This window comes from Anabas testudineus, chromosome 9, assembly GCF_900324465.2.
Source record: "Anabas testudineus chromosome 9, fAnaTes1.2, whole genome shotgun sequence".
In the NCBI taxonomy this organism is placed as follows: domain Eukaryota; kingdom Metazoa; phylum Chordata; class Actinopteri; order Anabantiformes; family Anabantidae; genus Anabas; species Anabas testudineus.
Genome location: NC_046618.1, coordinates 7,537,505 through 7,559,036, shown reverse-complemented (window position 1 = coordinate 7,559,036; position 21,532 = coordinate 7,537,505). Strand labels below are relative to the sequence as shown.

At 39.0% G+C, this 21,532-nt stretch overlaps 1 protein-coding gene across 7 annotated transcripts; it reads right to left on the bottom strand.

Annotated features, from left to right (window-relative positions):
- Positions 1-44: 44 nt before the first annotated feature.
- On the bottom strand, positions 45-20,817 carry trpm6 (transient receptor potential cation channel, subfamily M, member 6). 7 transcript variants are annotated; one of them, XM_026342760.1, is made up of 40 exons: positions 20,597-20,811; positions 20,424-20,503; positions 20,148-20,186; positions 19,192-19,381; positions 18,705-18,918; positions 18,140-18,264; positions 17,885-18,056; positions 17,606-17,780; positions 17,328-17,451; positions 17,170-17,242; positions 15,957-16,057; positions 15,711-15,845; positions 15,079-15,132; positions 14,788-14,919; positions 14,533-14,658; positions 14,158-14,429; positions 13,703-13,931; positions 12,603-12,755; positions 12,332-12,451; positions 12,023-12,151; positions 11,238-11,489; positions 10,967-11,141; positions 10,441-10,555; positions 10,152-10,348; positions 9,898-10,030; positions 9,197-9,635; positions 8,320-9,007; positions 7,976-8,073; positions 7,675-7,765; positions 7,412-7,458; positions 7,227-7,291; positions 7,099-7,130; positions 6,933-6,983; positions 6,714-6,779; positions 6,321-6,619; positions 6,132-6,214; positions 5,837-6,042; positions 5,620-5,671; positions 5,368-5,480; positions 45-4,631 (listed from the first exon to the last, which is right to left on the bottom strand). In XM_026342760.1, exons 1-40 carry the CDS (start codon positions 20,636-20,638, stop codon positions 4,534-4,536), a joined length of 5,985 nt encoding a protein of 1,994 aa, XP_026198545.1. In that variant the 5' UTR covers positions 20,639-20,811; the 3' UTR covers positions 45-4,533. The 7 variants fall into 7 exon arrangements, 5 of the variants coding, with proteins under 5 accessions (XP_026198545.1, XP_026198544.1, XP_026198546.1 ...); XM_026342759.1 differs by having other exon boundaries at positions 12,332-12,460; positions 20,597-20,810; XM_026342761.1 differs by having other exon boundaries at positions 12,332-12,460; positions 14,533-14,619; positions 20,597-20,810.
- Between the last annotated feature and the right edge of the window lie 715 nt (positions 20,818-21,532).

The following is a 21,532-nucleotide window of genomic DNA, read 5'->3' as shown; positions in this document are numbered from 1 at the left end:
AGCTGTCAAACTCTAAAAAAATGGGTAAGTTAATTTGTTTTAACTTTGAAATAAATCTTTTTTGATTTTTTTTTTTCAGATGAAGGAATTGTTAAGTTGAAGCAGCTGGATGGGGGAGTGAACTATGGATTTAGACAAGCTATTGTAGATATTCTCCTAGTGCAGAGCGGATTCCAGTATTACTTCTTGTTCTGTTAAAATAAGTTAGTCCTAATTTAAATATACAGCAGTTCACTGAGGCTGACTATACCTTGTCTATGTGTTTTTATTTTATTTGATAGTTCCTTGTGTACAGAATTTGTAAAGCTGAGACTTGTAAAAGAATATTTGGGTAAAAACCGAGAATCAATTCAGGTTTGCTGATATATAGAAGCCTTGTCTGGATTTTATTCTTATGTAAAGCAGGTACATCCTTCTGATGAGAACCTATAGAAATGTAAAGAGAGCATATGAAGGATTTAAAAAGTAAATAATGGCTACTACTTTTCAAGGTGAAAATATGTACATAAATATTCTATTTTGCAACTAAAAGAATCTGGCAGATTTGCCATACTATTGATCTTTTTTTTCTCGCTGCAATAATTACGTCCAATAAAAGCTGGACTGCTTTTGAACAATCAACCAGAAACAACCAATCAGAAAGTAGGACCTCACAATAAATCCCTCCTCTTCCCCCTCCCCTTATTTCTTATGTATTAGGGTCTTGACATGAGATTTCAGCAGACAGATGTGGACATAGTGTCCACCATAAAAACAAAAACAAACAAAAATCACAAACTTGAAGTTAGCTCAAACGTTTCCCATCTTCAAATACCTATATGAGCGCTGTATGCCCTCTTTCCTCCTCACTATTTGCACAATCCAGTCCATGGATGCCAATCACTCCAGGCTGTGTATATGAAGGACCCTTTTCTTTAAAGAGCAATAACTTTCATACTGCCTTTCTGATCTTACTCCTATCTTTTCCTATCTTCAGCTGTTCCGAACAGGGTAGCAGTTTTAACTCGAATGCACTATATTTGACTCTTGATCATAAGTGAACAATAATCTCCACAGATGGTACACATTCCACCACAGGCTCTGCAGACTGTTTAATGTGACCCAATATGATACAGGACAGAGCACTGGCTGAAAGATGTGAAGATGCAGATCTTTAAAGCTGCAATGCTATATTAACCATTCAGGAGGAAGCTGTAATAGACAATCATCTTTTGCTTTTTTCTTAGTCATTCCATAATTATTGGCACTTAAAGTACATCGTTGTAGTTTTTGTCTTCGTTAGCGTTAGGCTGATTAACATTTGGTCACTGTGTGAGTCCCACTGGTTTTACTGAGTATTTATACTATGGGGATATGTCATCATAATCTCCTGGTAGTTCTCATTGGCTTTTGTGGTGAAAGAATAATTCCAAAATGAATTGAGGATAAACATGCTTAGGAGTCCGCTCATTTCTGCATTTTTAGTGAGACCCTCTTTTTAAATGAGCTATTAAGCAAAACAAGTGACTCACTACACAATATTGTCGTAAATTAATCAACCGATTTATTATCTGCTACTTTTACAGTTTGTTACCTAAACACATTTAACAAAATTACAATACTGTTAAAACATTCTTCAGCACAGCACTAATACTTTTACCTCATCTTTAACTGATGATTAGCAGAAACTCTGATCTAGTGTTATTAATGCACTAAATGTCGAGATCTCTTGTTAGGTTATCTGTTGTTTGCAAATGTTCAATGCACAGTGACCAAATCTCATGACTTCCTGCACAGACTTGACACAGACAGGCTACGTAGGCACTCATTGACATCAACAACACTTTCATTCTTCCACATGGTGAACAAAACAATGTTAACAGCAAGGGGAATGTGCACCAATGTTAAACATGAGTGATCTGCTCACATCCATCTGTTCCATGCTGTCAGTGATCCATTCACAGGTTCCTCCAAAGCCCAGGACCCTTCCTTGAACCCCTGACCCCACCCTGGATCAGAGGCCAGACTCTCTAAGACAATCACTTGCTCATTAAGGCTCGATGCACTACCCAGCATCTCTCAGGGAGCAGCTCTTTTTCTGACTTTGCATTAAAAGAGGGTTTAATATTTTTGCAAATTTACAGAAAAAAAAATTAATTATAAAAGAATAACTTTTTAGGATAAAAGTGACATACACGGCCGCCAACGTATGTCAGCAATGGAATCTGCCCAGACAAGGCTTTGATAAGTGTGTGTCTGTGTGTATGTGCAAATAGAGCAAGAATTCACTGGCCAAATTCTCTTTAGAGCTGCCCAGACTATATGACAAGCATGATTACGAAGCACAAGCTATATATATATACATATATACATATTTATATATATGTCACTGTGCTCTTGTCACCACTGTACACTCATTTTCCCATGTTTACTGCTTATTTTGCTGCTTTTGGGAGAGTGAGGCAAGTCCACTTAGTAAGCTGTGAATCAAGTAGCATCATTAGACCCTTGGGACAGTGAATTCCAACTCTGAATATGAGGTTTTCTGTGTGATGTGTGTTACTTTCCCTTATTAGACTGTGAATCAGAGGGTGGGATGGGGGGTTGTGAGAGGGGATGTGCTGGCAAAAATAAGAGGCAACTCAACACTGTAAGTAAGATACTGTAGCAATAAGAACTGGAGGCATTTACCACTGTCATGTTTGCATTGTAAGATTATTTTTTATTTTATTACTATTTACTATTATTATTGTTCTTATTATGACTACTATTCTCTATTACTATTAGCCTATTGTTGTTCTGTTCTATTTGCATGACGTTTCATTGCAATGAAACATTTGGGGCTTATTTGTGTTTTCTCTTCTCATGGTACTGTGGGCTTCGTGGAAGGGGTGAATGGCTGGGAGGGCAACGGGTTGAGGGCAAATTCCACGTCAATTCAGTCAGATCAAAACACATTTTTTTGCAAGCTGAAAGACTTTTTAAATAAAATGCTCTTATTTATATAAAACAAACAAAACATTTGTTGTGGGATTTAACTTATTTTTTTCCTAAACCTCTGAATGTGTGAGTTGGTATAATCAGTCAGTCAGTGAACGGCCCATTCAGAACTGGCCTTATTGAACCGGATCAGAGACCCTTAACCTGTGGCGGGAGGGAACGATGTGGGGAGGGTAATTTATTCTGAATGTCATGGAGTAGCCTGTTCAGTGTGAGGGGCTGAACACATCATGCGCCTTTAGCACTCCATCAACACAGACTGACATCGTAGAGCGCACAATAAAACTAGTCGTCATTCTACGTGACGGCTCGGACAAATTGCTCATACATTTTTAATACACTTGGTTTGAAATGCATTTCCTACACTTAGCGAAACACACTCCACCCTAAGCCTCCTTCTCCCTTTTTCTGAGAAATGTGTGCGCGCGTGTGTCTGTTTATGTGTGTGTGAGAGTGAAATGATGATTTCTCTACCAATGCTTTGTAAACTTCCTTGATGCATTACATATGCGTGCAATTGGAGTAGTGTGTAAAACTTGTTAATTTATTATTTAGAATGTCTTTGCGTCCCAGAAAGAGCAAATAAAACAAAATGTAGCAATCTGTAACCGAACCCTGAAGGTACTTTGGCTACAGAACCTCTTTTACACAGGACTAACAAAACAAAAGAAAAAAATATATAAAAACTAATTTTTTGTTGTTTTCAAAGTGCCATAGCTAGTGAGGAGCGGAGGGATTGGCAGAGTGGGGCATAGACGCTTTACTGTGTGAGTTTACTTGAGAAACCAATCAAAAAAAGGGGAACTCTAAGGAAAATGTGTATTTGATTACACTGACAAACAGTTTTTACATTTTATGCTTTTTTTCACTGAGTGAAAGGGCACGCTGCTGGACTCTGAACTCTGACTCTACCATAAAAACACAAGCTCTACTGTAATGTCTTCATTTTCTTATGAGAATGAAAGTGTGCGTGTGCATGCAAGCATTTGCACTAAAGAGCCAGCCACAGCCACATTGGATGGATCAGACTGGGTTGAAGTTCAGAGCTATGCAGGGCCCTTAGTGAGTCCTTCTTGGAGATGTAAATATAATGTGAAGGTCTGAAGTGATTTTTGTTAAAATCTATATTTTATCGCTTTTGTAGACATTTTGTTGTGGGAAGAAAAAAAATAAAAGAAATTTTATGGGTGCATTTCTGGCTCGTTTTTCTGTCTCAAACATCACTGTCACATTGTTAGAGTTTAACATTTTTTATTTTAGCGAAAAATGTATCAATTTTATCTTGGTAAAATAATCCATAATTTTTAAGTGCATAATAATTAGAAAAATAATAAAAGTAATTGTCTCAATAGTAAAACATTTATACACAAATTAAAATAATTCTCTAAATCACTCCAGTCGTGGACTAATCATAATTAAACCCATCACTCTGATGGACACCAAGACAGTTTTGGTGTAAACATTTGTGTGTGTGTGTGTGTTCAGGCATATCTTGGCACACATGTTGGAAAAAGTGCATTTGTCTTTTTTATTCCTTATTTCTTCGGTCAAAGGTTACACCATGCTTTCATTGTCCTCTTCTTCTTCTTCTTCTCCCGATACTGGCTCTGCTTCACTGCTGCTCTCACAGATGTCCGGATTCTTCCTTAAATCTAAACAACAGAAACATTAGTCTGCAACATGTCGCTCAAACAAGACAGTCATTACCACAAGAAAGAGAATTCTGACAGGCCTGGGAGGAAGTCCATGCATCCAGCATGAATAATTTGGTTTGATTTGTTGGAGAAATCTTGGAGAGGGCACAAGAAGAGGAAGAGGAAACACAATGCACCTTTGAAATATCAAAACAACTGTGTATGAATGTTTGTTTGCCGGGCTTGTTTGTTTTCGAGCACAGTTTCTTTTCCGAGTAGTTATCCTCTAGATGCCGGTATCGTGTCTACCCAGAGACATTAATTAATAGCTAATCAAAGCTAATGTCTCAGCAGCACATCACCAGCACAAAGACATGATTAATACGTAATCAAAGGCCGTGCAGCACAACACACAAAGCAGGGCCCACCCCCATGCCTCAAACACTACTGTTGTTACAGAAATAAACGAACACTCGTGGCTTAATTAGTTGGCTGTTGGTGTGTGCCGTCTTCATTTGAAGTTGTTGGGGATTTATCTCAGAGCCAATGTTGGCCCCCTTGAGTGACGACACAGAGGTGACATACGAATACATGCAAATACACATGTGCACAGAGAAAAGAAAAAACACATACTGCGAAATGAAATCCTGTTAATACTAATCCTCATGTCACACACAAATTTAGACATGAACACAATACACTCTCCAAAGAGTTGGAGGCCTTGTCTGAACCATTTGTGCAGGACATTTCTCACCTTCTAAACCCAATCGTTGGCAGTAGACATTGCAAGTGTGTTTCTGTAGAAAACTGTTGATCGCAGCGTCTCCAAGGTTGTCGGGACCAAATAGCATCTCACCCCTGCTACCACTGCAACACGGGCCAGAGACAGTGCAAGGCATATTAGAGATGAACTGATATTTTAAACTGAGAGGTGAATAACTCCTGAGATCACACATCATTCTTAAACTTGACATGTGCTGCAGATGTTACTGTTATTTAACTGTACCCTTGATCTTCTGCCATAATGACTGTGGGATCAGTCAGCTCCGCTCGAACCCCTGTCAAAAACAAAGCAACTAAATAAAAAAACACACCAGAACAATGCAGACAGAAAGACAAAACACAGATCCTTGTGTGTATATATACCCGTATGGTTTGTATTGTTCATAGCCGATCATTCACCTCTTAGTTTAGGCACAAACACACACAGTAGAAGGATATACCTTGAATATCAAGCACCAGCAGCTCTCTGCCTGAGTACTCATATGTCCAATGGGAGAAGGCAAGCAGCACTTCTTCCAGTGAACAGTAGGGGGTGATCTCTTCTCCTGTGTTGTTGTTGTACTTCCTGAAGTCACCAAACATGTTCCTCTCAATAGTCAACCACTGGCCGTTTGAATGCCAGAGGACCAGTGATACATCTAGAAATCTGTTGGACAGAAGACGATTACGACATGTACAGACACACACAGATATACGCAAGAGACAAAACAAACACACACACACACACACACACACCTTGGGGAGTGGCGCATATCCTCTGGTTTGACCTGATTGAACACTTTCATCATCTTCTGGGCTGCTCTCTGCTGTTGAATTTCCTTCAAGAACATCAAACATAGAGTTAACAATATATGAAGGTAAAGTTATACCAATAAAGTTCTTATGTTCTGCATGTGTTCACTATACAGATGTTGGAATATTTACCCTTAAACAAAGCTGAAGTGCTGTGCTACCAGGGAAGTACCTCTGCCAGGCTCGAACCACCTCTGGCCTGAAGGCTTTGACAACATATACTAGACCTGGTTTGAGTACATCCTGTTCTGCCCATGTACACAATACCCGACAGCCCAGTCGTAGACCCCCATCTAGAGAACCCTCCTCACTGGAGAGGGGCTGCAGCATTGCAGACAGTCCTCGTGATGACCAGGAGGAGACTGTGCTGCATTCAGGGTCAGCATCAGAGCACACTTCCTCCAGAGAATAGACGCTCACCTCTTCACCTCCTGAAGAATGAAGTTAATTGAAAGAGATGGGAAGAAATTAATCAGTAAGTTACAACCATGGATAATTAACAACATAACCATAACAAAAAAGTACCCATAATGGAAACTGGAGTGAAGGGGATGTTGTGAGCCAGTCTCATCAAATTGTTTCTCTCCATAGCTGTTAACAGACAAACACATCCCAGTGAAAACTGAATAGGAGCTAACATACAAGCATAAAAGCATTTCAAGTAGCAAAATCTGTTTGGGTTTAGTGCCATGAAGACGTTGATTGGTGATTGATTTGATTCATTTTCTGCATATATCTTAATACCTGAATAGTGTGGATACAAATCTTCAGTGGACTGGAATGAGGGACTCTTGGCTGCAGCAAACAAAAGAAAAGGGACATTACAATGCAAACGTCTATATTTCAGTATTAATGAAGGAAAGAATCAATATAAATAATAATCTTTATAAATAGGAATTGATTTTCATACCTATACCTTCAGGGGGAAAGCCGCTCTGTAAACTGCAAAAAGCAATAATAAAAAATATTAAAACTGCAATCTTCAAGTGTTGTGAGATTCCCAGATAAAGTGACAGACTAAAAGCACGTCAAACTTACGAAGACCTACGGCTCATGGATCTGGCCCAGCTGTTCCACGCTGAATGAGTGGGGCTCCACACATCCTGAAGGTCAATGCAAAGTAATCAGATCTGACATATGATGCACTAAAAATATATTTCCTCCATATTTCTAAAGTTTCTACAGTTACTACAGTGCATTGCCACAATTGGTCACTGGTTTACCTGATGAGAAAGTGCTTGCTTCTGGAACAAATCCATAGGTTCAAAATCTGAAACAATATTAACAAAACAATGTACATTCATTTTGGTCCATATTCTCTTAAGGCCATTGTTTCTTGTATGTGTGCATTTGCTGATTTTGTTCACATAATAAATTGCAAAAGTCTTGCTATGACAAACCAACATGGTCTTTGTTTAATCCACCTTGTGTGATTGTACACACAGATTTAACTGTAGTTTATTTATATGTAACCATAGCTCCTTACAGAGCTGATTGAGGCTGGTGGAAGCCGACCAACATGCAGATTCCCCTCGTAACCTCCAGCGTCTCCTCCAGCAGGCATCGGACAAATGGGACTGCATGATTTTAATGGTGTTTTCCATAAGAAATAAAGAGATAAAAAAAGATCTAAGTGGAAAGTCTCATAATGCAAAACAAAACATTTAAAACATGATTTTAGATTAATTTTTAGTTTTTTGACGCATGCAGTAGTCAGTGCCAGACTGAAAATGTTCAATTATTATAAATAAAGTATAGTCTGAAGGACACATCTTGTGTCACATTACAGTTTCTGGACTCCTTTCTTGTATCTTCACTGTCTTCCTGTTCTGGCTTTTGCCTCTGATGTCCAAGACATTAGTGAAGTCAGTGGACTTGGACCATACTGCATGAACAAAAACACATTGTTTATTTTTTTGCATATTTAACTGTCTTGTGTAGTTAATATTGATGCTGTCGACTCTATACTGCTTTTCTATACTGTTGTCCTACTTAATGTCACCTTGCTGCTGTAGACAAAAGAATTTGCCCATTGTGGGATGAATAAAGTCTTCTTATCTTATCTTATCTTACATGATGTGTTGGAAAAGTTGAGCTTATTGTTAATACAAATGTAAATTCAGATAAATACCTTTGCTCCTGCAACATCCTAGCGAAGTTTCGTCTCTAAAGCTCCTCCTGCCGTGCAAATTCTCATTGTTCATTGATTCATTAAGAGAGGGAAATGATCCCCTGGTTGGACTGAGCGGTGCTCCAGAGAAAGTCATATTCTCCATGCTGGATGATAGAGACCTGCAGAAGCCATAGGGACGATCTCTGGACAGACATGTCAGCCTGGGAGATTTCATCGATCTCTTCTGATGGCTGGAAGGTTTGGACTGTGAAACTATTGAGCTATCATCCTGAGAAAAGGCAGGATTTATCAAACCCTCAGAGATATCTCGACAGTCAGGGAGAAGTACAGCAGTACTAGAGGCTCTGGACAGATCTATATTAAGCAGCTCTTTGTGTGTCTTATCCTCCTCTTGCTCTCCTTCTTCTTCATTATCTTCTTCATCTTCTTCCCCTTCTTCCTCCTCTTCCATAGAAGTTTCCTCCTGACTGGGATACAGATATGGGTCCCATGTCCAGAATTTATGATATGGCGACTCCAGGCCTCTTGGAGAAAGAGGAGACCCACAGCTGGATGGGACACAGGACTCACATGGTGTCTGATCTCTGAGACCACTAAGATGAACTCCATAAAAATGAGAGTGGGATGCAGGCCTTGAAAGTCCCACTAAATTCTCACTGGGATGATCAATAGCAGAATGTGAATCCTAGGGAAAATTGTGTTAAATAAAAGATTTCAAAGCATAGTCAAAGCATAGAAGGTTGTGTTTGTGATGTAGAAGATATTGATATATCTTAACATTATAACGTGATACTTTATGAGTTTGTAAGAGTATTCTGGCTTGGCATCTGCTTTACTTCTCACTTATGAAAATTAAAATAAAAACACCAACTACCTCCTTTGCTCCTTCCTCCTCAGTGTGTCCTTGTCTTCCTCCCCTGCTCCCCCTGGCTCCCACATGGCACTCCTGTGAAGTCCGTCTACTTGTCACCAGTGTGTGAGTGTGTCCCTTTAGCAAAGAAGGAGGGGTACTTTTACAAGACTTGGCCTGCAGTCGTCGAATATTAAGTACATCACAGTCTGTCCCACTTCTGTGCGGGAGGGTCCAGCTGTGAGGGAGGATGCGTCGGGATGCTGTGCTGGGTTGACATGAAGCCAGGCGTGCCTCCTCCTGATGTAGGCTGTCAGAGGCACAGAGCAGAGTAAGGGTGTCCACAGCCAATGCTGAAAGGTCCTGGAGTTGACCCAGCTGACCATCCAACTCTGACAGGCTGTCCTGAACGAAGTTGACTTTCTCTGAGATCTCTCCCAACATCATGCACATCTCCTCTGCTCTAGTGGAGCGCAATTTTTAAAGGACATTCAGACATTTTTTTAATTTAATAATGTTACATATTTACCGTTCTGGCAAAAATGTAAACACCGTTGATTTTAAGCTCATAAAAACATTGACATTTTAAAGCTATTGACGGGAGAAAGCCTTGTGCAGTATAAACAAATAAGCTGAAGGGTTATATTCTGTAATAACGCAAACTGAGAAGCATCCTGTATCCCCTCTTAGATCAGATATTGAATTGATCAGGATATCAATCCAACCTTTCTGCTGTGGCTCCGATCCTGTTAATTTGACTGCTGTGGAGATCTTCGCTCTTCTCATGGAAGTAAGCCTCCACACATTTCTCCTCAAACTCATGAAGCTTCTTATGATCCTCATGGCCCAGGTAGAGCTCTGGTAAAGATTGGTAAGACACAAGTGATTTTATTACAAGGCACATGCTGTAAGCTGTCCTGTAAGATGTGTACAGGTAACTACTATTAGATTTTACACACATACACACTGCAATACTCACTAAGTCCAGACCGCTTCTCTTCCCGCTCAGCGTCTCCTGTAAATCTCCTGTATATGGCTCTCAAAGCAAGTGTCACGTGACTAAATAGAATAAATGGTGGAGGCAGCCATGGTTTTTCTTGATAGGTCATGATGTAGCGATAACGGTTGTATTTCCACAGTTTATTGGATGTTGCTGCCATGTGAAAGTAGATGTTGCTGTTATAGAGGAGACATTAATTTGAGTAAAAGTATTCATGGTCTTCTACCACAAAATTTGAAATTGGAATTTTCTTTATAAATGTGCTTACTTAAAAAATGCTATAAGGACATTGACCATGATGATATACTGGAAGAACATATAGACAGCCTGGAGGAATGGTGTAACAAAGGCAGCAGGGGGACATGGTGCACCACCCTCACATGCTGTTAATACATGGAGAGAACTTGCATTAGAAAAAAATCTACTTGTAAAACACAGTTAAATCTTTTAATGTTACTTAGTGACAAAAATATGTTTACAAGTGTAACAAATACTTAATATCTTATTATATAATCTAAATCCTAAATCCTGAAACAAAGAAGATATTCACCTCATATAACTTTGTCCTCAAATAAACATAATTAGGTATCACTTGAAATGTGAGTCTGACTGAATAAAATTAAACTTTAATTTACTCCAGTTACATTAATCACTTTGCTTTAAACATTGTTTACATCGCCCTTATTTTAGGAATATGGGACATCTCACATGTAAAAGACAGGTAAAAGTTGAACTTCTTCTTCTGTCATTAAGCCAGAATTTAGGGCAAAACTAACGTCATCGTCACCACTGACCGTCTATCTCGCCTGCATAGACCTCTCCAAAGATCATCCAGTAGGGCTGGAAGACTACGTCACGAGCTAGTCTCCAGGATGGCTCCTCATCTGGTGACAGGATGGCTTTTCTGGACACTCCAAAGCTCAGCAGTACTATTGCCATCATCACCACAATGAAGAACATATTTCTGGTCTGGACACACAGGGAGACATATCATTGTAATTAAGAAAAAAAACAACAAACACTTGCTGCTCATCTCTGACTCCCTCTCAGAAACTCTCTACGCACCATCTTAGTGATCATGGTGAGGTAGGGGCCAGCATGCTTATTGACGGCCAACAGGTCCATCAACCTGATGAACCAGAAGATGATGTCCAGACAGTAGCTAATGCGTCCTGCTGTCCGATAGGGATCAGCATTCCAACGCAATGCCAGTGCAGCCAGGAAGAGGAGGATGGCAATGAAATCGGAAACGTTCCAGTACTCCGAGAACCAAACCTTCAGTTTCTGGCTCAGATTCCTTGGCTCAGACATCAGCACCTAGTTCAGATATATACATTTTGAAATTGTGGAGTCCCAATGGGTTAAGCTATCAAACCAACAGTTAAAGTATATATAGTATATACTATATTTGCGTTACTAGTTGTTAAGTATTTCTGGATTTTCTGAATGTTCAAAGTGCAAGTCAAACTCGCTGCTGCTGATTTGAGTTGTGAACTGTCTGTCATCATTATGACACAGTTTTAGTTGAATTATTCACTCGTTTCAGTTTGACCTACATTTCATTTTGAATCAATAACATTGACGTGTGACTCCTGTCCATCATACAGTGTATTCAGTGCAGCAGCTCAGGTACTCACACAGAAGCACACGCTTTGTTTTTTTTTCTCAAAATTGAATATTAATTTTCCTGTTTGAATGTGTGTTTTTTTTTTTATTTTACTATTTAATTAAACATAATCAGATTTAGATTATTTACTGCCAGTTCTAGCAGTTATGTATTTTTTTTATTTAATAATTAAGGATAAATGAATTAGATATACAACAACATATCCCATTAATGATTATCTCACCTCTCTGGTTTTTTCCATTGCAGTGGACAAAATGTACAATATGACCAGCCATTCCTGAACACTGGGTTGATCCTCCATCTTCACCAGGACAACGTAGGAAAACAACATCAGAAAGGCCAAGTAGGACATCTAGAGTGAAAACACACACCAAAAAAAAAAAACAAAACAAAACAGAGAGACATATGGAGCAATTAGAAAAATATAATGAAATAAAAATAATAATAAAATAAACTGTACAACAACTACTACACATACTGTGTCACAGTATATGTAAATGTATTTAAATATATCAACATGCACACCACCTACTGTGTGAAAACAGAACTTAACAACAGGAGCTCCATAGAATTCATAGAGCCTTGTGATCCAGGACAGACACAGACAGGAGACAGGACTTTTGTCGTGGATAGGCAGTCCTCGTTCTGCATCCTGACTGCCCTAAGAGTGTAAAGTAGAGTAGGAGAGAAGAAGAGAAAGGAAGAGCAGGCAAAACAAGGATAATACTACTGTAAGGCCATTTATTAGGATTCCAGTTCCAGTTTCAAAACAGTGCCAAACAAGTGTACAACTGGCACTTTACCGTGCAATCCGTTTTCTCAGGGGCTGGTACCGACTTCACTGAGTCACGTCCAAACAGCATTGTCTCATGGGACTGTGGTACGTGGCACATTTCTGCTTTGCTTTTAAACTCCAGTAGGAAGATAGCAGGGGGTAGAAGAAGACTCAAAGTAATCTGAAAGAAGGAGACAACAGACGTCACGGAAAATCTGTGTTTGTTTTGAGAGTAGCTAATTCTCTAAAGAATCACAGACTTAGTATGATGAATCAAATCTTTGCTTAATGCAGCATGGGAGAAATACACAACAGGCTGTTCTCTACTAAGGAGCTTTAGACAGCTAGATTATACTCTCAAGGAATATGGACAACATGTCATAAGTTAGCAGAAGCACACTCCAGTATTTATTTATTAACCTATACCTGGCCGTGTGACTTGTTGCCATGTTTCTAAAAACACAACAGAATCTCCCAATCTCCCCGCTAAGCTGCCTATGTCATGCCTCCCGCACATTCTCCAGAGGCGCCACCACCCCTCTCTGAAATCAAGTAAAGTTTCTCCCCATGTGAGAACATGTCAGACTTGGACAATCTCTTGCTGTGCACTATGTGTGAAAAAGTACAACTTTGCCCAATGTGTCCCAACATTTTCTGGAGCTTATATGTGAAAACAGTGCTGACCCGCTGACAGTTACAGCCCAGACTTTTTCTCAAGTCTTTTTTTTTTCTCCAGACTCAGACTGTGCACATTTAGTTAAAATAATTAAAGAGTCAAGTCTCAGCTGTAATTTCAGTAGGTTTACACCAATATGGAAAGACCTTATCTCTAAAGATCCTTTTAAAACGGTTTCATTTTGTGTCACCGCTTTTCTTTTACAAAGAATTATTAATTGTTAGAAGTAATATGTCCACTTATTTTGAACGTTTGCAATTTAGGTGCTATGTTAAAAAGGAAACAATTCCTACTTCCTCCACTTACTTTGTCAATTATTCTTTTCAAATAATTGAATCTTTTAATGTGCTGAAGTACAGAGTCCAAAGAGAAGGAGATTTATAAATGTCCAAACATCTATGGTCTGGACATTGATTTTATCTAGTTTATTTGTCAACTCTTATAATGTTTACCTTCAAAAAGGAGTTTTTTCGCATGTTGAGCGGACCAGTCCAGAGATCTGTGAGGAGGGTCTGAGTGCAGGAATGTGAGACGAATGGCCTATGACACGAGGAGACAGCCATCTGCAGGCAAGTGAAATTGCTCCATGCCTCCATCTCTGAAGTCAACAGCTTCATGGCCATCTGCTCGTTCTGACGAAATGCGCAGTCTAACACATCCACCGCCAGCTGACCAAATTCACTAATACACAGAGACAGGAGAGACATGCAAACATCTGCAATTTTTCATACCAATCAATAATGTCAATCAACAAAAAATAAAACAAAAACCATTAAATAACACCATGAACTAACACACAAAAAGAAATTTATATATTAAATATTTAATAATAATTTTTTCACTTGGAAGTGAAACTTGTGAATCTTACAAGTGGATATATCTGTAATTTAAACATACAGACACTCACAGTGAAAATGTCTTTAATCGCTCTGCTATGTTATCATCCATACTGCTCTGCCGTGCCTCAAAAGCCATGGAGCGGTAAAGCTTACACGCCACCGTGGCACGTGCCAGCGCTTCCTCGCCGTGCTGCCACAAGAACAGTGCCATCTGCTGCCGCTGCTGAAGCACAGCCCACACAAACAGGTCATTGAAGTTGAAGGGAGCCAGTAGCGGAGCAGCGTCAAGGCCAGGAGTCAGTGATTTCTCTCTACTGCTACTGGGTGATGCATCTTGATCCTATAGAGACATGGGCAAAAGAATCTACAATGCTTGGTATAGGTATAGGATTGAATAGCAATAGCAGTATATAAGCCATACTGAAATAAAAGCTCACACCAACCTTGCGTTTGTAGGGCTGAGCAGTTCTAAAGAAATGAAGGTCCTGGAGACTTCTGCTGCTGCCAGAGGTTGTTATTATTCCATGTCTCTGTTTGAACAAGGAGGTGGAACTATCCTGTCTAGCATTCTGTAAACACCAATACAGTGCTGAGGAGTGCGGAGTAATAAATACAAATAATAAATAAATATATAAACAAGAAAATAAGGATAAACTGTTTTTTGTCTGACACATAAAAAAATAGTAAACACGGCTCACTTTGCCCTTTGTCCTGTATGCAGCTCTGAAGTTTTTCCGTGTGTAGGTGCTGCGGTATGCTCCTCCTATGAGGTACTCTATCACCAGACCCAAGTCAATGAGAGAAAGACGGTAACCTATGGGAAGAGAAGTCTACCCACACCAAAAGAAATACAGTAAATACACATATAGTCAGTATGGAAATATATACCAGTACATAAATTGATCTAAACTACGACTGAGTAAACGGAGTGGTTTGCAGTGTAACTTAATGTTTATGTGATTATAAGTGTTCTCATCCACACTGGTCACCTGTTTTGCATCTTCAACGAGATGGAGCAAGAAACTGTCCGTCTGTCCCTGTGGCTATGAAGGAAAATTTTTTATTATTATTCAGAAAGAAAAGCAGGATAAACTACAAACTATCTAATCAGAGGAAATTAATCTGCTGGTTACTTTTCAGCACAGTTGCGCATTGTATACACAGTAGCAGCTCCGGGATCTTGAGCTTCTTTCTTAGAGGGACTTATTATCCCAGAGTTATGAATAAGTAAAAAAGGCTTTAATACACAAAAGTTAAAGACAGTGTGGAGAAAGCCAGCTGTGACTGTTCTCATGACAGTCACACAAACAGTTGTGTGATCTCAGAAAACTCCTAAAACAACAACAATGAAAATGTTCTGAATGCAAGTGACCACATTATCTTGGTGTAAAACACTTAAGATGTATTATGGTGATTTCAATCAAAGCCACAGTTTTGGAATTTGTGCTTCAAGAGCCACAAACAAAAGAACCAGTTTCCTCTGTTTATATAGCAAAGAGAGAGCCAAGGGAAAAAGTAGGAAAGAATACAGCAAGACAAACAAGAGCACTGTGGGGTGTTCAGAACGGCAAAGGAAAGCATCACAAGCATTAGAATTGAGAGTTAAATATAGTATAATAACCGTGTTGTAAAGCTCCTCAAGTCGATCCACAGTGAGGAAGCGGCTCATAGTCATGCCGTTGTCAATCAGCAGTTTGACAAAACTGACGCGATCCATCACCAAAGCATCCAGCATGGCTTGCTCCAAAGAACCCACCTAGATACAGCACATTACATGCTTACAATAAGTATGATTACACAACCCAAAAGAATGAATACTTGCAATTACATCCAAGTTTGCAGTAGTGATTTACTTGGTCAGTCTCACCTGCCAGTGTTGTCCACACACCAGGATGTCTTTCTGTGCAATATCTGCCCTGTCCCAGGCTAAAGCCATACTCAGCTGCTCTGCAGGACTGGCCTTGGTGCCTGTTCACCATAAAGAGCAAAAAACATACAACAGAACTTACCAGTAGCAAGAAAAAGTATGTGAACCTTTTGGAATTTCATGGTTTTCTGCATTGATTTGTAATACAATGTGATGTGATCTTCTAATTCAAGAGTATTAACAAATATACTGTGCCTAAAATAACAAAAAACAAATCGGTATTTTATGTCTTTATTGAGAACAAACATAAAAAACTCATAGTGATAGTGGGACAAACGTATGTGAACCCTTAAAATGAATTATTGGTTAACCCCCCTGGCAGCAATAACCTCAACCAGGTTCTTCCTGTAGTTGTGGATCAGAGCGGCACATTGTTCAGGAGGAATTTGAGTTCATTCTTCCTGCAGAACTGAATTAGATCTGTCATATTGTTTCAACGTGTCATGTCTCACGTCTCTCTTCAAAGTGATTCCATAGAATTTCTTTTGGTTTAAAGTCTGGGCTCTGACTTGACCACTCCAAAAGGCAGATTTAGTTTTTCTTAAGCCATTATATTGTGTGTTTTAGTTCACTGTTCTGTTGTATCACCCAACTTCTACAGAGTTTCAGCTGACTACTTTACTAATAGTTTCATCAGTCCACAAACCATTTTGCCAATACTGCTGTGAAGTGTCAATGTGCGCTTGCGTATTTTTCCTGTGAAGAGCAAACTCAAAAAGTTTGAGTGTTTTTTGTCAGTCAAAGTAGCTCTAGTCCACACCTCCAAACTAATTTTCATAACTTGCTAACACATTATTAATTAAAGAGTTCACTATAAGGTTTTTTGGTTGTTTTCAATTAAGACATAAAAGATCAATTTGTTTTGTGTTATTTTAGGCACAGTATATTTGTTAATACTCTTGACTTAGATGAAGATCACATCACATTGTATTACAAATTAATGAAAACCATGAAATGATGGTTCACATACTTTTTCTTTCTTTTTCTTACTTTTTCCACTGTATATCTCAGGATGTATTATTAGTGAGACAGCCATCATCATACCCAGGCAATTGTTAATGATATTAACTATACCTGCAGCTTCCTTATGGCCATGTGTCAAAATGTTTGTAGTAAAAGTGTCCATGACAACCAAGAGGAGAGAAACAAGTACCCTTGAGTGTAGCCGTCAAAATGGCTGCATCGGGTGTCATCTGGTCTTCTGACTCTGAGTCAAAGATGGTTATCTGTTGTTCAAAGATGTATTGAAATAGTGTGAGTAGCTCAGGTGTTTAACCAACACACAGATGTTTACAGATTTGTTTTACTTACAGACTCTCTGTGATCCATACATTGTAGAAGGAGATCGTAAAGCTGTGAGGCTTCTGCTCCATCTACCCCAAACACATCCCCAATCCTGACAAGGAAGTCTTCTTTAATATCAGCATCCAATTGCCTAAAAGATGCAGTGAACATTATTATTTAGTTAAATTTGTCATAAGGCAACTCAAACATAACAAAGAAAAAAAAAGCATGAAAACGTGCACATATGAAGTACAAAGTACAATTTAGAAATGATGTGGCTTTATAAGACCTATTTCTGCATATACCTGTCAACGGCAGTCTGCTTGTGTAAGAAGGAGAGCAGGTCAGCAGCCCTGCCAGATCCCTCAAACACAAACACTGGTACAGGGGGCACACTGCTAACATAATCCAACACTGTGGACACAATAGCAGGACCTCCCTCCACCACCACACACACCACAGGTACTCCGTGGTTCAGTCCTGCAAAACAAGAGTGGTGGGTGATAAAATATAAGACACATCAAACCCCTATGCACAAAAACACACACACACACACACACACACACACACAAACAGTGACTCACGAGGGTGTATCTTCTGTAGCTGGATGTGTTTCTCCAGCTTCCTCCTGAGGCCTTGCTGGCAGCCATGTTTTCCCAGCGTTCCATCATCCACCAGCAGAAAGTGGGAGTGGAAACCATTAAGACAGGCCCTCTTGCTCAAAGGGTTCCCCAGTGGTTGGTAGGGCCTGAACACCTTAACAGTGTTGATGGAAAATCACATCAAAAGCCAACCAGGAATCCATCACAGTAAAATGATGAACACAAAATTTTGTTTACATCTCTGCCTATAAGATCCATGTTGTTGTCAATCACTCCCCATGGTGTGACGCCGACTGTGTTTCTCTTTCTCAGGTCATGGCCACCAAATGTCTTCACTGCATCACCTACATACTTAGACACACCTAAAGAGTATGCAAAGAGCAACAGAAGGTACAGCACACATACAATTCAACAATACAGATAAAGAAATTAAATGACTAAAGAAAGGCATAAAATTCAGCAAACTGTGTCATATTCTCCTTTGTGTAACGGTAAAAACATGGACATTGGAAGATGATGTTCCACAGATGAGACCGGAAATCCTTACAAATAAACAGAGCTTGTCATAGCTATACTGACTATGTCAGGGGATACTTCTACTGTATTTACTTCATTTTCGGTTTCAACTTGAAATAATTGATGTTGTATGTCTTCTTCTTGTGTGTATTTTAGTTTTACAGTACTCGAGGCAACAAATAAACAACCTGAACTAGAAAAAACTGAAGTTATTAGATAAAAAGTTAAACATTTTCAGGTTAAAAGACTTTGTTCAATCCCATTAAATTGACCCCCCTCAACCGACCTGTATTAATGCCATCAGTTAGTATCCATGCCCCTGTGCTCACAGCAGCAGTGATGAGCCCTTTGCTGAAGGCCTGCTTGACTTTAGGAGGCAGGGTAAAGTTTTCTGAGCCTCCCTGGACAATCAGTATTAGTTTGGGTCTCTCCATCTGCCACTCCCTCAGCATCAGTTGAGCCAGTAACTCTGGCTTTGAGTCCACAGCCACACGAACAAACTACACAGAAAACAGAAGGAACTGTGTGGGACTGAGAGGCTTGTTTTCTCAGGTGATAGCAGCATGAATGTTTTCAGGACAGTTTGAAGTAGATATTATGTATGTTTTAATACAGCTCACTAATGTCTGTTTACATCATGACAAACCAAAACATATTCATATAACCATCCAAATCCAAGTTCATGTCTTGTTCACTCTAGGACAACTGTTTACATTGAATTTAGAGGTAATCTTTATAAAACCTTAAAATGTGGCCTAGGGACACACACAGACCTTTGCCCTGCAGACACGTGTGGCAGTGTCCTGAAAGTCTATGGTCCCATAGGCATTGGTAGGACTGGCTTTGGTGTGGCACTCTATTGACCAGTTCTTTTCCACATCCTGTCCAGGACCAGGATTGAGCGTGATGGGAGGAACAGACTCTTTCCAAGAATGCTCCGCGATCAGACGACCGCAACAACATCTGTTCAAGAAAAAGAAATAATTTAATAGTAGCATAAAAAATAATTGAAGCAGAAGTGACTAAATAGTTGGGTATTTTCTAGTCTTCTCACTCACATTGCATCTGTTTGTTCAACTGGTCCTTTTTGATATTTATTTAAGTTTATCAGAGATGTATTGAAAACATCAAATGTTAATTTTCCTTTAGGATGAAACAATCATACGTATCTGTTAGATTAATATAATGTTAATTCTACTGTAATTCTATTAAAGGCCCAAGCAGAAACCTTGGAAAAAAAAGTCACACTGTGTAATGTTTTGACTTGACATAACATAACCCCTAAGGTTTTAGTGCATGCTTGAAAATTTTAAATATTAACAGAAGAGTCTCTTTTTAAGCTAAACAAAACTGAGGTAAATGATGGTAAAGCAGTCCCAAAATAAAGGTGTGTATCATTTTACAAAACTCACACACATCTAAACAACATCTCATTCTCAACTATCTAACGCGGTTGTTACCACTGTCATATACTATGTTTATTTATTCATATAGTAAAGAAACATAATAAAATACCTTGTTATTATTAATTTTATAGTCAGTCATGAAAATGAAACTACATTGAGAAAATGTACAAGAAAAATAAAGAAAGCAAAAATGCTTAAATAAGGGATGTGAGAAAAGTGAAAAACAAGGGCTTCATTGGTATGGGAGGTGGGGCAGTAGGATATATGTCACAACTTGAGGGTGGCATAAAGACACACATAAACAGAGAATTAATAAATTATACCTGATCAAGTTTTGGCATACTTGACATACTGGAGTACATCTGTAAAAAAACAGGAAATAGCACATTATCAAAGAATTTGCATGGTCCCTATTCCTGGAAGGAAGGGCTGAATGCCAAATACTTCAGCACTCACAACAGAAAAATGTATCCAAGCACTGCCGTTAATATTATACTATGTACTAAGCAAACAAGCCACCCTGTATTTTATATGAGAACCATAAAATGTTGTACTTTAAACATTTATCAACGCTGCAATCAGACACCAGTTTACTGTACCTGTGTAGGTCCCGCGAGGAAGGGATAAACTTCACACACTCTCTCTTTGAAAAAGTGTCCTCAATCCAAGACTTCCGTGACTGGAACAAGAAGAGAAAATGTGTACTTACAGTGGCAGTAACTCATCCTTCAGCAGGAAAACACAGTAATCCTTAAGAAATGTTATGGCTGACCTTCTTGTTGAAGACCATTACAACAAGGCAACTCCCTGTCATTCAAAGCTGAACTGCCCTCTTAAAAACACTAGAGGGATGTGTGCTCCAAAGGTTAGCCTCTCATTCAACTTCACAGCAGTCTCATGCCTCCCCTGTTTTTTCAAGGTCTGTGCTGCTCCTGTGCTGTTTCCCAGCCACATTTAACAATAGACTAACTGTGGAGAGCTCTGCTGAAGGGAAACATACACACATCCCCTTCCTGAGACCAGTGCACATGGTCGAGGAGCTGGAGCACTCCCTCCTTGGAACCAGTGTGCAAAAAGGGTCCTGAAGTGTGGCTGATGTTACTCACACTGTTTTAACAATAAATAACTTTATAGGTCATAAAACTCAGCAGTTTGCTATGAGCTGCAGCATGACAGCTAAACTAACAGTGCAAAACATGAAACATCTAATGCTCCGATGGTCATTTTATATATATATCATTAATGTTAGTTATACAGGTTTATCACAGCATAAAGTTAAGTTAAAAATAAATAATACAAAATATTCCACTATTTCTCATGTGGACCATCGGGTTAGGGTGTTCTGCAATAGATCTATCTCATTTGCATCATTAAACAAAATATTAAGTTGCAACAGCTATTTTCTTTTAATTAAGTCAGATAAATCTTCTACAATTTTTACAAAATGTAAATGCAAAGTGTCGTAGACCACAATCTTTTCATCTGTAAGTTCTCTGGGTGCTAATATAAATCAAGCTAGCTAGTTGTAAGTTCACCTTAAAGACAGTGCTAATTACCTCTCCTAATAAAAACTATGTTAGACTGTATAAATGTACAAACAAAACACGTACTGGTTAAAAATAAGATGTTATATATCATTGTTATGGTAAAGTTAGAGAATATTACAGTGAATTAGACTAGTGTGTCACTCATTTGATTAGTCAGGTAC

What these genes read in the sequence shown, in the direction of transcription:
- trpm6 (XM_026342759.1), bottom strand. Translation starts at nt 20,638, where the DNA reads ATGACAGGGAGTTGCCTTGTTGTAATGGTCTTCAACAAGAAG. An exon ending in AACTGATGGCATTAATACAG is followed by an intron (nt 18,265 to 18,704) that starts GTCGGTTGAGGG and finishes CATACTCTTTAG; the next exon opens with GTGTGTCTAAGTATGTAGGT. An exon ending in CTGAGAAAACGGATTGCACG is followed by an intron (nt 12,461 to 12,602) that starts GTAAAGTGCCAG and finishes TTACACTCTTAG; the next exon opens with GGCAGTCAGGATGCAGAACG.